This window comes from Psammomys obesus, unplaced genomic scaffold (genome assembly GCF_907164565.1).
Source record: "Psammomys obesus unplaced genomic scaffold, mPsaObe1.curated_primary_1811, whole genome shotgun sequence".
Taxonomy (NCBI): Eukaryota; Metazoa; Chordata; class Mammalia; order Rodentia; family Muridae; genus Psammomys; species Psammomys obesus.
The window spans coordinates 8,825,700-8,838,762 of NW_026591598.1; the positions used below are offsets into that span (position 1 = coordinate 8,825,700).

At 56.3% G+C, this 13,063-nt stretch overlaps 1 protein-coding gene across 4 annotated transcripts; it reads right to left on the reverse strand.

Annotated features, from left to right (window-relative positions):
- Window positions 1-2,011: 2,011 nt before the first annotated feature.
- Window positions 2,012-10,958, reverse strand: Hcrtr1 (hypocretin receptor 1). 4 transcript variants are annotated; one of them, XM_055611168.1, is made up of 9 exons: window positions 10,617-10,958; window positions 9,704-9,821; window positions 9,201-9,438; window positions 8,862-9,040; window positions 7,393-7,636; window positions 7,011-7,126; window positions 5,316-5,542; window positions 4,273-4,394; window positions 2,546-2,783 (listed from the first exon to the last, which is right to left on the reverse strand). In XM_055611168.1, exons 3-9 carry the CDS (start codon window positions 9,397-9,399, stop codon window positions 2,620-2,622), a joined length of 1,251 nt encoding a protein of 416 aa, XP_055467143.1. In that variant the 5' UTR covers window positions 9,400-9,438; window positions 9,704-9,821; window positions 10,617-10,958; the 3' UTR covers window positions 2,546-2,619. The 4 variants fall into 4 exon arrangements, with proteins under 4 accessions (XP_055467145.1, XP_055467143.1, XP_055467144.1 ...); XM_055611170.1 differs by having other exon boundaries at window positions 2,012-2,688; window positions 9,201-9,821; XM_055611169.1 differs by having other exon boundaries at window positions 9,201-9,818.
- Window positions 10,959-13,063: the final 2,105 nt, after the last annotated feature.

A 13,063-nucleotide genomic window follows, 5' to 3' on the forward strand; every position in this document is an offset into this window, starting at 1 on the left:
GTCTGTAATGAGCTGACAGAATTTCAATCAAAAGCTGAAGACACCAGACATTCTAGTTGGCTGGGAGGTGGTGGTGGGGGTTATCACAGATAATGGTGTGATTATCCTCCGGCTTTGGGAGATGAAGATAAGAGCTCTGAGGCTCAGAGGCCTTCAGCAGGACTGTCCTCCCAGCAGGGTTGGGGTAGAGAGTGGCTGTGACTGTTTTCCAGGTCACAGAGACCAGCAGGCCTATGTGGCTCGGCCAGTTCAGCTCCTCAGGCTGCTGTGGCTCTGCGGTCCTAGAATCAAGAGGCCAGATCCAAGAGGCCAGCCCCATCCATTCCTGGAGTTCTCTTAAGCGACTCTAAGGAGTCCAGCCTCTATCTACCAACCTCCAGGAACCAAAAGAAAGGGGGAATGGGACTTTCCGGGTTGCCTCTTTTTATCTTCAGGCGCCAGAAGTCTTCCTGTTCTAACTTACAGCTTTGGAAACACATCCACTGGCCCTAGTTTTCTCTCTTGGGCTAGCCAGAGCACAATCCCCTCCTTTCTGCATGCCATTCTTCTGGACAGTTGAGCCTACCACATCTCCCCCAGCGCACCCTAACTGCTCTCATAGACTAATGGGCTTACCCGGCATTCCCCAGCCCGGGTTCTCTTGTACACTAGGCGGCCCTGCATTTACCCTCCATTCCCCAGCCCAGGTTCTCTTTTAGACCCGGTAGCCCTGGGCTTAGCAGATGCCCCTCACTGAGCAGCACTCCTCTTGGTCTCTTAGCTGTCCCCCCATCCCAGCATGTGCTTCCCAGTGGGTATCAGAGCTCCCCAGGCAGATGTGTAAAGGCCCACCATGGTGCTGGCTTTTACCAGCAGAGTAAGGTAGTGCTGCGCCCCTGCAGGAAGCTCCCACGTCCCTGCTCCTGCCAAGCCGTGTCCACTAGAAGACATTTTTGTTTTTCTATGTGGTGCCGGAGATGGAACCCAGCGCCTCACGTGTTAAACAAGGACTCTACCACCTAGCTACACCTCTAGCCCCCACAACCATCTTTAGAGTGGTGTCAATCATAATCTACTTTATCCTGGGAGGGGGTGTTGAGAGGTCAAGACGGGGGATCCAGCCCTCACACCTCATCCCAAGTACACTGTACCCCTGGACTTGCCTATATGCTTGATTTGGATTGCAAGGCCAGTGGGAGCACAGAATGGTCAAGACTGCTCACCCCTGCTGGCCAGCCATGGCTGCTGGGCTAATGAGTCCATAGAGCATGTACACCTGACCTGAGCAAAATGGCATGCCATGCCATACAAGGAGCCATGATGCCTAGGTGCTCCTGGACTGGCCTCCAAGACATTGTTCCACTTACTGACCGGTGAGGTCAAGGAAGCCTGTAGATCCATTAAACACCTGCTGGTGTTTAATGAAATGAAATGAAAGCGGCAGCCCTTGTAGGCGGCAGTCAGGGGGCTGTGCCGGTACCTCAGACTTCATCCCCCAAAGCAATGGGAGAAGAGGAACAGCACAACACTGTCACCCCCAGTGGCCTCAGCCAGATGTCCCCTGCTCCTCATAGCAGAGTGGCACTCCAGAAGGTGCTCTCCTTCTGCTCTGGCAACAAGAGGCCTTTTTGGCAGCCGTGTAATCAGCTCATTGGCAGCCGGAGCATGGCTGGCCAAATCTAGGGCCCTCTGTATTCTGCGAGTTCACAGAAAATAAAACGAAGCCCTGATTTCCAAGGAACGGTAAATCTGTCAACCCACTCTGGGCCCACCCACCTCCTTACCTTCCAGTCCAGAGGCCATCGGTCAAGGAACAGAAAGTGTGTCAGAGAGCAGCGCCCTGGGCACCGGCGGCTGGGTACTGCCCAGAGGCAGCCTGGGCCTGCAGTCAGTCCATCTGGGGTGGGGGTGGGGTCTTGCAGATCGTAGCATTCCAGAGCTTTCTCTTGCCGTCCCCCCAGCTACCCCACCTTCCACTACTAACCTGAGCGGCACAGATTTTGTGTAATGACAAGGAAAGGGAACATTCGGTGCCAGGCTTTTAATTACAGTTGCTTCGGGCTGCTGGCATGCTGAATGGCCACATGGAGGGTGCTTAAGCACTCCGAGATGCCGACAAGATCCAGCCCGTGGTGCGTGCAGTCCACACCTGGAGAGGGTGGACTGCTTCAGAGCCCTCCGAGAAGGGCTGAACCCAAATTACTTCACAAGGACATCAGGGCAGCTGGCCATATGCGGCCTGGGCTTCGGGTGGCCTTCAGACCTCTAGAGCAGACTTCAGCCAGGGGGAAGTCCTATAATTGAGTAGGAGACAGGTCTCTGGGAGGCAGGCCAAGCTCTGAAAGGGTGGGGTGGCATTGTAGGGTATAGCCACATGAGACAGGTAGCACAGTAGCCACGTCCGCAGGAGTAGACGGCTTGCAATGCTCTCCGCTTCCTCGAGCACGCTTAAGCCGCCTATCAGCCCAGCTTAGGGGACACAACCTCAGAGAGGGAATGACTCTGGCCGAGTCACCCAAGCAGAAAGCCAGGACCGGAGCCACAGCTACTCTCTGAGCAGCAGCAGTCTTTGCATGAGTGCAGGGGCGGATCCCAGGCAAAGGATCAGGCTGTGCCTCCCAGAGCTGGGGCCAGCCCCACTCAGGACAGCACTGTGGTGACGCTGGTCAGCACGACGTGTTCGGAGACTTTGGAGACGGAACACCGGCTCTGCAAGGACAAGGACTTGTGTCTGGCCGAGGAGCGGGGACCCAGACCAGGCAGACAGCAGGAGAAGGCGGCCTTAAACTGCTCCCGAAATTTGCCTTGGTTGGGAGACAAAAGACACAGCCATAAGGGGACAAATGCAGCAGGCACGGGCTTGAGCTCAAGAAACACCTGCATAGCTCCAGTCAAAGCTGCCTGGTGGGCAGAGAGGGAGGGGTAGAACCAGGGACAGAGAGCCCAAGGCTACCTCAGCCCTGCCAGCCAGAGAGGAGGAGAGGGCCCCAGCGGGTTCCTGGAGCAAAATGCAATTGTCTTGATCCCTTGACTGCACTCTGGCGAGGAGCCTGGCTCAAGACGTGGCGTCTGGCTCAGAGGCCTCAGGTCACCTGTGCCACCATGACATGTGTGTCGAGGGAGCTCAGGGTTCACACTGTTGCTAGCCTCCCCCAGCTCTGCCCAACAGGGTTGAAATGAAAGCGGCAGCCCTTGTAGGTGGCAGTCAGGGGGCTGTGCCAGTACCTCAGACTTCATCCCCCAAAGCAATGGGAGAAGAGGAACAGCACAACACTGTCAGCTCATGTGTATGTGCTGGGGGGACAGAGGTTCTCCTGAAACCAAACCCTCCGCAGTTGTGCCATCAGCCTCCCATTCTCTAGGATCCAGCTTAGGGCAGGGCACACAGGAGGTACTCAGGAAACACAGGCCAGAGCAAGGCATGTGCGTCTGGGTAGCTGCTTGTTCCTTCCTCTTCTGTAAAGTTCCACTCCTCTGCCCTGTCCTCTGAGCTGGGAAGTAGCCAGGCAGCTTTGGCTGAGTAACTCTTTTGATTCCCAGCCAGAGCTACGCTAGTGACCTCTGACCTCTGACCCCTTGTCAAACATCTTCACTATTTTTGAGAGATCTGCATCCAAGCTCGGGCAGTCATCTTGACGGCTCCCCTGAAGCCTTGTCACAAATCTGCAGTCTGATGAGTCACTTCTGCTGAGCCCAAAGGTAAGGGGCCCACTGAGACCGAGGAGGAAGGTAGAGGACACAGGTGGGAATACAGGACAACATGGTGGGAACGGGGCCAGGGGGCCTGTACTCCCAGAAGAGAGAGTGGAAGTTTGCTTTGAGGCTCATGGATCCAGGGATAGCCAAGATTCTGGCCACCCTACCCTGTGTCTGGCTGTCTCTGCTGATGACTACCCTTGTCCCTCAGCTAGACTATACACTCTCCCCTCAGCCAGGCCCTTCTGGGTGCTCCAGGCCTGGCTCCCTCTAGGAACACAGATTGCTCTGTCTGTACCAGCCAGAGAGGAACTAATAGAAAATCTTACTGTGTGTGCTCCCTGGATGGGGGACAGAGGCCCAAGCCCTGTCCTTCCTCTTAGGCACTGGTCTGTGGGTATGTCAGACTCCATCCTGGGTATTCTCTACCGTCCAGAGCTCAGCTCACAGCTCATGGGAAGAGCATTGGATTCGAGTCTCCCCTATGAGTGAAGGGTTCCCAGGGAGAGCTGGAGAGCCATGCACCCTCCCCTTCCAGGCTGAGATGGACCCTAGGGACTGTGCCACCCTCAGCCACTGCATGCACGGTCCACTTACCACTCAGGAAGTTGTAGATGATGGGGTTGGCAGCGCTGTTGGCGTACACCAGCCAGTGGGAGAAGGTGAAGCAGGCATAGATGGCTTCCCGGTCACTGGCTTGCCGGAACATCCCAAACACTCTAGTGCCAACGAGAAGGATGGTGAGAGATAGGAGGTGGACAGGGGCGGAGGGACCCACAGAACTCTAGCTAGAAGGTGTCCCCACTGTTCACTACCATCTCCTTGGGGCACTCAGCCTGAGATCTTGACCCCAACTTTGGGTACCCAAGCATGGATGATGACCAGAATGGGACAGGGACCAATATGATCTGCCCTGACTCCGACTATCAGATCCTCCATCTACCTCCTTATCCATCCCAACAGAAACAGCATGTCATGGACAGCATCCATTCTTCAGTTAAACAAGCTGAGGCTTAGAGAAGCCCAAGCCCAAGATCATACAAATCAAGACAGGGCCAAACCCAGGCTGTCCCTTGTCCAATACTCCATGACCTCCCACTGACAGCCCCTCATCTGCTGTGTCCCTGTGTCCTTCTGCCTAACCTGCTGTCCTCCAGACCCCTGATGCTTGCTCCTGGCTTTGAACTCATGATCCTCTTGCCTTGGCATACTGAGTGCGAAGATTCCAGACACTCACCTCCCAGCTTCTTAGAGAAGCCCTACCGCTACAACATATCTGAGACAAAGCCAAACCCACCAGGCCCCATCATCACTCTGTCCTCAGTCTGTATTTTATTTTCTTTAAGGTCCTCACTGCCTGATACACTGATTTCTCTATTGATTTTTCTTCTTTCATAGACTGCAGCCTCTGTGAAGACAGGGCTGTTGTCTGTCATTTGTATCCAGTCACCCTTGATAGCCAAGTGCATGGAGGAACAGGTTTTTCTTATTGCCCTTGGCGTCGGGTATCCCCGAGCAACACTAGAGGAAATGGAAACAAGGCAGAGCAGTCGCCTGCCCCGGGTTGGAGAGGAGTGGAGTGAATGGCAGCCTTGCCAGGCCCCAAAGCTCCTCCCCACTTGCTCCCCGTGTGTCCTCACCTCTTAAGGACATTGAGGACACTGATGGGCAGATAGCAGAGTGCAAAAACCAGCAGAACCACCATCAGCATCTTAGCCGTCTTCCTCCGAGCGCGCATCTGCTTCACCTCAGCCAGGAAGGCTCGGGCCCGGGGCTGGGGCTCTGTACACAGGCCCTCGTGCTGAGCCTCCAGTTGCTCTGAGGGTCGCTTCCAGTTCCGCACCAAGGCCGATGTGGTACCAGGGATCTATCCAACACACACACACAAGTGCCTTTGACTAGGGCCTGGTGAGCAAGGCGGGGACATAGAAGGAAACGGCCACACTGTAGGGTCTGAATGCCTTCGTAACTGCTCTCCCAGCCTCCTGAGATCTGTAGATCCATCACTGGGGATGGGGTTAAGAGCTGAATCATGAAGAGATGTTCATGCCACACTGTCGGGAGGCTTCAGTGAGGGCCTAGGTACCAGGACTTAGCTCTCCACCTAGGTGAATACCCAGAAGCCTGAGTAGTTCTGGGCTCCCAAAGCAAGCACACACTGGAAGTCTCGCCTACCACTGGAAACTCCTCCCATCACTGGAAGCCCCTCCCACCACCGGAAGCTCCTCATACCACGGACATTGCAATCACGCTACAACTCCGAGGCAGAGGCATGGCACCAGAAGGCAAGAAGCTAGAGTTCAGAGACTGTTCACACGCTCACAGGCTGTGTGAAGTCCCTAAACCTTTGTTTCCTTAAGGTAGACCACTCAGGAGAGCTCTAACAGGGCGTGCCCACAAGGCAGGTCCTGGGTTTAACCCGCTCCTCTCCCAACCCTTTGTCCTGTGTGGCCTAGGCATGGGTTAGCATTGTTCAGATTGTACGGGACATCCCTGAAGGTTGGTGTCACTGAGGTCAGTCCAGGTCCTCTCACTGCCTAGATACTGACCCAGACTTACTGCCACTAGCGCAAATGGCTCTTAGCACCCATTTTCCCGAGAGCACAGCCCCAGGAAATCCATGATGGGTCTGTGCAATGAGGGCAAAGTCAGGCCTGGAGCCAGCTGGCCTCACTGGCCTTGCCCGTCACACTCTGCAGTGGGCAAAAGTGCCTCTTTCCTTAGCTGTAAGACACTGGTGTGAAGCTGAGCTGGGCAAGCCACCCAGAATGACAATGGTTAACACTTGGATACTAAGCTGAGCACTGGAGCCTCAGGCTTGGGTTTTAAACACCCCCCCCCCAATTTTCTACTCACTAGCAGAGTGCTTTGGGGGACCTTGTCTTGCTTCCTCTGGGTCTGCTTTCTCCCATGTTTAGGGAGAAAGGCAAGAGATACGGTGATTAAAGCTAGCTCTGTAATCCTAGCTACTAAAGAGGCTGAGGCGGGAGAATTGCCAGTTCACGCTAGTCAGGTCAATTTAGCAAGACCCTGCCTCAACGTTTAAAAAAAGGAAGGAGGGAACAGGGGCTGGGGAGAAAGTCCTGGGGATATTCTTCAGTGGCAGAACACTTGTCTAGCATATGTCAAGGCCCTGGACCTGCTGTACCAAGAGCTAATTGATTAATTAAGAAAGGCTGCAATTCACGTTGGGGCCTCCAGCTCTTCACATCCCTGGGCCTGGCCTCTGTACTCGCAGTAGAGACAACACGTTCTAATGTCAGGGACCATCTACTCCCATCAGAACAACAGCTGCACCTTCCCAGCCCCGACGGTGACAGCAGAGCGAGCCTCACCTGTCGGCCCCAGAGCTTGCGGAAGATCTGGAAGTAGGCCATGGCCATGAGGCCCAGCGGGGCCAGGTAGGTGACAATGAAGAAGCAGCTGTGGTAGATCTTGGGGTAGAGTTCATCTGTAGGGGTTGTGAGATGCAAGCGTCAGGTCAATCCTGGGAGTTCCAGTCCGCCTCAGCAATGCCACCTTATCCCAAAAGGACCAAAAGAAGACCTGAGGACAACTGAATTTCACCATGGCAGGGAGAGAGCCTAGAATTGCCAGGTCTAGTGGTATCATTCTGGAAGGATTCCTAGCTGATGTCCACATTAGGGAGGTACCTGCCCTGGGTGTATCCACCCTGAAAGTCCCCTATACGCAGTCCCCAGAGGTGCCCATCATTACCTGCCCAGTGCTCATCACAGACAGAGAAGAGCCGGGTACGATTGGCTAGCTCAGGCAGCACACTGCTACACTCCATGACAGCAGCCTGGGGCACCATGACAGCCAGTGACACAGCCCAGATGCCCAGGATGGAGCCTCGGGCACGGCGAGCTGTGCTCTTGAACAACAGGGGGTGGCAGATGGCATACCAGCGGTCCAGGGCGATGAAGCTGAGAGTCAGCACTGCCACCGACACCGACACGGCCTGCCCCACGGGGACACAACGTCAGAGGTGTGGAGGGGGGCAGTTCCCAGCTCAGCGCTGCCAGTGCAGCAAATTCTGACTCCAACCCTTTCTGCTGTGTGAATCTGGGCAAGTCACTCACCCTCTCTGAGCCTCATCTGCGGAATGGGAATATGACATCTATCTGGCAGAATGCTGGTAAGAGTAAATGAAGCCATGTATGGAAAATGTCCCGTTGGAGGCCTGACAAACACTAGGCACTGCTCTTCTGTAAACGATGACACTTCTCTCCCTAATTTTTCTAAATAATTTATTTAAATCTTTTTTTTAATGTACATTGGTGTTTCGCCTGCATGTACATCTATCTGTATGAGGGTGTCAGATCCCCTGGAACAGGAGTGACAGACAGTTGTGAGCTGCCATGTGGGTTCATGGGATTTGAACCCGGGTCCTCTGAAAGAGCAGCCAGTGCTCGTAACGGCTGAGCCATCTCTCCAGCCCTTCTTTCCCTATTTTTACAATCCGTGAGGTGGGTGTTGTGTTACAGGTGAGAAGATAAGATACGTGACTCCCCCTCACATTTAATCTCAACAGAGTGAATCAGTTGAGCAGAAGACCTCGAAGCAGAGAGAAATCCAGGAGGCGTCTCTGTCTCCCCGGAAGGTCACCCCTTCCTTCCCTGTGCTGTTGGGAAAGCCCTCTTATTCTGAGAGGCGTAGCTGAGTCGGCTAGTAGAATAGGTGACAGTGCCTCAATACTGTGCCTCATGGTGTTCAGGTTTCCCAGGGTTCAGGAAGAGGACTGAGGGCGACTGAGAGGCCATGGTGGCCTCTGGCCAGCCCTCCTCCCATTCCACTGATACCATCTGGGCATCCTGGTGCCCGGTATTGGAAAAGGAGACTAGAGAGGAGAGAGTTCCATTTAACCCTCTGGGTCCCCGCTGGGGTCAGGGAGCAGACCCAGTGAGTGTTTGGGTCTGTCACTGTGGGCCTCTGTCTGCTCTCTGCGTATTCCTGGACGTAACTGTGTGTGTACACATGACCGGGTTTGTACCTGTCACCAGGGGATGTCTATGTGAGTGTGTGGGCTGTGTCTGTGTTCTCGAGTGTCCAGCCTGGTGGTCTGGATGAGGCCCGAGCCACCGTGACTCGCCTGAAAGGCAAGCCTTAAGGTTACCGAGCCCCACCAGGGTGGTAGGTTTTAGACAGGTGTGGTAGAGGCTGCTGAGGTGCGTGGGAGAGCTAACCTGTAGGTAGGGGATGACCTTGCACAGGGCAGGGCCGAAGAGCCACGATTCAGTGATGTCCACCAGCAGGCTGGCAGGCAGGCAGATGGCAGTCACCAGCACATCTGCCAGGGACAGGTTGACAATGAAGTAGTTGGTGACTGTCCTCATGTGGTGGTTCCGCCACACAGCCAGGCAAACTGCAGAGAGCATCAGGGTGAGGCGAAGCCGGCAGCAGAGCACAGCATGTCCCATTCTGCTGGGAAACCCAGCCCTCACACAGCCACCTCCGCAGCAGGAAGGGGTATGAAGGCCAGGCCCGGGACTCCCTCCAGTCCTCAGAAGGAGACAGACACCTACCCAGGGTGTTGCCCACCAAGGCAATGAGGAACACGGCCACGTAGGCCGCGATGAGAACCCACTCGTACTGCTTCGGGTAGAGATAGTCCCGCCACAGGTAGCGGAGGAACTCATCCTCATAGTCTGGAGGTAGGCGGAAGGATTCCCCGCTACTAGTGGCGGCTGCGGCCTGGGCCCCGGGAGTGGCCGAGGGTTCCATGGGCTCGGGAGCCGCTTCAGCTGAGGAACATCCTGGGCTCTGTGGAGGAAGAGGAACTCCCACAAGCCCTCAGCCCACTTCCTTCAGGGGACCCTGATCTTGCACTCAGATCTTTGGGGTCCCAGCCCAAAACTTCCTGAAGGAGGGAAGAGGGGAGGGAAGTGGGGGAAGAAGGGGAAAAGGGAACATCAGGGGCATTACCTACCTTCCCTCTCTTTTATTCTTAGTCATGAGTTGGGATGCCTCCCTCATTCAGTCTGTTTCCCCATCCAACGGAGTCCAACGAAGTGTTAAAGATACCTACCTCCCAGGGCCACGATGAGGGCTATTGAACTCTAAGGCTTGGGCACCACTTCACCCAGAGCCTGGTACGCCCAGAAGCCGGCCTTCCAGTCAGTGTCTGGTATCATTAGCGAGCACTGCTGTGCGGGTGAAGAGATGGGAAGCTGAGAGGCTGAACCCCTTCAAGGTCACAAAGCCAATCCAGGTCTGTCTGCGTCCTCCAGCCATCTCCGATTCAGAAAGGGAACCCATTCCCAATGGCAAATACTGAGTCAGTTCTCAAGCCTTGATTAGGGGTTGAGACGCAGGTTCAGGGAGATATTGAAGACCTAGGGGCCCCCCGCTAGACCGTCAGCTCTTCCTCAGTGCGTGCACACGCGCGGGCGCGCACACACCCTCGAGGAAGAGTGCGGGAAGGGACTGACCACCTTCCTAGGTGAGAGGATGCGGTCCCTCTCCCAGAAACTGGGCTCTCAAGACCCCCTTGCCAGGTCTCCTGGAGTCCCCGGGGCCGCTATGCTCCCCGACGGCCGCCAGGGGTCGCTGAGCCGGCGCGCAGGCCGCTCTCCATTCATAAATCCGGCCTGGCTCAGGTCGCTCCCTCCTCCCTGGCTCAGACCCCTCCTCCCCCTGGCTGGGGAGGGCCGACCCCAGACTGGTGTGGGAGGGTGGAAGGTCCCCCCGGAGAGCCCTAGAGGAAAGGTCAAGGACGCTGGCCCACCGATTTCCCAGCGGGACCTTCCTGGTCCTTAGGGGGTCGGGGAGGATTCCCAGAAGGGGCAGCAAGTGCGCTAAAGGGTTCCGCGGGAGCCGCCCGGAGGTGAGCCGAGTGGGTGATGGCGAGGCCTCCCAGCACCCTGGCCATCCCCCAGGCTCCCTCCGCTGCTCCTCTTGAACCCCCAAGCCAGTCCCGGAGGGTCCCCCGCGCCCTGCACCTGTTGGCTTCCGGCGCCGGGCATCCTCGGTTGCTGCTACCTGGATCTCGCTCGCGGGACTTGGCCTTGGTGCGGGGCTGGGGACGGTGGCGGCATAGCCCCTCCTAAGGCGGCTCTGTCCGCCCGGTGGCTGCGCGGTCCGGGCTCTGGCGCCCGCGGTAGCTCGGGAGGGCTCAAGAGGGCTGCGCGCCGCGGGGAGGGGAGCGGGGCGGGAGACTGGGTAGGGAGGGGAAGGAGCCCCGGCCCCGTCGGCACTCGAGGTCGCCCAGCCGGAGCCCCGCCTTGCACTTCACGCTTCCATCCACGTCCATTCACGCGTCCACCGGCTCATTCATACCGCGAGCATCCTTTCCACACTTAGCTCCCGCCACCCCGCGTTCAGCGCTCAGCTAAGGGGTGTGTGGGGGCGGCGTCGGGGGGGGGGCGGCTCAGGGGTGGCCCCCATCTCTGCTTGCGGCCTCACCTGACTGATGAGGGGGGTGGCACAGGTGGGTGGCACGGGGGCGAGAGGATGCCAGGGCCGTTTCCAGGCAAGCCTAGGACGCGCTGGAGCAGCTACAGTCCGGAAACGTTAGAAAGCCCTGCCCTCTCCCGGGTCTCTGCCCCCAGTCCTTGTTTGTACCTATTTTCCCCAGCCTCAAGCACGGGCGTGAGGTGGAGACGGAAGAGGGGAAGCTGGGGGCGTCCATTAATTCAATAAACATTTGCCAAGCTTTGTGGTAAGCAAGGACCCCACAATACAGCCGCCATTTCCAGAGGGTACCCGATACTCGTTTCATCCCCGCGTCAGCCTGGTGAGGTGGTCGTTACTGACCCCATTTCACAGATAGGTGAAATGGATACACACGGCTCAGGGTTTTGTCCAAGGTCGGAGGCAGAGCTGACGTTCAAATCTATGTTCCATTCAGAACCACCAGCCCTGTCTCCTCTCTCCCCCTGTCCTGCAAAGGACCTTCGCCTCTCAAGGAGCAAGACATTTCCCTAAGGCGTCCACAAAGCTGGGAGAGATCCCCCGGTGGGGGGAGGGGAGGGGACTAAGGGCAGAAGAGCTTGCCCAGGGCTTCCTAGAGCAAGAACACCTGCTCTGACCCTTGACGACAGAGTGGCCCGCGGGCAAAGGTGGAGAGCGTGGGAAGAGGTCTTTAAGGTCGACAGCAGCAGGTGCAAGTGATGAGCCCTAGCAGGGCAATGGCGACCTCCCAGGCTTTCACCCAGTTCACCTCTTGCCTCCGGACAGGGTGGTCCAAGCAAGGAAGTCTCCTTTCACTCACATCCCTCCCCTCCTGGAAATGTAACCTTCTCTTGGTGGCCAGAACCCTCTTCCAAGGTGCTAGAGGTGCGAACAGGGAGTCTGTGAGCAGAGGACCGGGGCAGCACGCTCCTGGGTCTGGAGTGGACTAGGCAGAACTCTGTCCTTGGGTAGCTGTGGCATTCGTCTGCAAGATGGTGGGCAGGGGGTAGGTGAGGGACTGTAGGTGTGTTCGTGTGTGTGTGTGTGTGTGTGTGTGTGTGTGTGTGTGTGTTAGGGCATTCACAGAAGGGTTGCCTAAAGAATCCAGACTCATGGGGCTGGAAAGATGACCCAGTGGTTGGGAACGCTTGCTACTCTTCCAAAAGGACCCAAGTTCAATTCCCAGCACCCACATGGCAGCTCACAACTGTCTATAACTCCAGTTCCAGGTGGCCTGACACCTTCACACCAATGCACATAAAATTAAAAATTATATAAATATTAAAAAAAGAAGGCAGACTCTAGCCATGTGTATTCATATCTGTACAAGAGCAGGCTCTTGGGTGATGACTGGGTTCCCCCTGGGTAAGATATGTCTGTATGGGTCTTGATTATTCCCTGTGTTTAGGTGTTTGTGTCTAAGGACTGTGTGTGTGTGTGTTGGGGGTGTGTGTGTCTGTCTGTCTATGTGGGTCTCAATGTGCATCTGTGGTTTTGACCAGCCCTGGCCTCGCACAGGGTCTCCCTGCGAGTTTGGGAATGTGCGTGTAGGCATGCCCTTTGTGTCACCAGCTCTGCAAGTGCGCGAGTGTGGAACTCGGCAGTCTGCTCCCGTGGTGATGACTCACCCTTCTACATTCCCCCCCCAACCCCCATCACCACCAATCTGGAGCTGCGACCGTTTGCCAGGTCGTGGTCCCAGAGGAGGCTACAGCATGTGGAGGGATGGGAGGCAGATCGTGCAAGAATGCTCTCAAGTAAAAAAAAAAAAAAAAAAAAAAAAAAACAGCTGCTGCAGGCAAGGTGCAGCCGGGGATGCGGAGAGATAGATCCCTGCGTGGGCGGTGGGCAGCCCAGGCTCTGGACTGACTCTACAGCTCGGAGCTGTGCGCTGCAGGCCCCCTGGGCTGGAGTGAGCGAAGAGCCTCCACAGTCAGTGTACACTGGAAGAGTGTGTGTGTGTGTGTGTGTGTGTGTGTGTGTGTGTGTGTGTGTG

Bases quoted from the DNA above. Each gene is read 5' to 3' on its own strand.
- Hcrtr1 (XM_055611170.1), bottom strand. From the start codon at position 9,399: ATGGAACCCTCGGCCACTCCCGGGGCCCAGGCCGCAGCCGCCACTAGT. The intron at 9,041-9,200 runs GTAGGTGTCTGT...TGCTCTCTGCAG, and splicing joins CTTGGTGGGCAACACCCTGG to TTTGCCTGGCTGTGTGGCGG. The intron at 5,543-7,010 runs GTGAGGCTCGCT...TGTGTTGGATAG, and splicing joins GCAAGCTCTGGGGCCGACAG to ATCCCTGGTACCACATCGGC.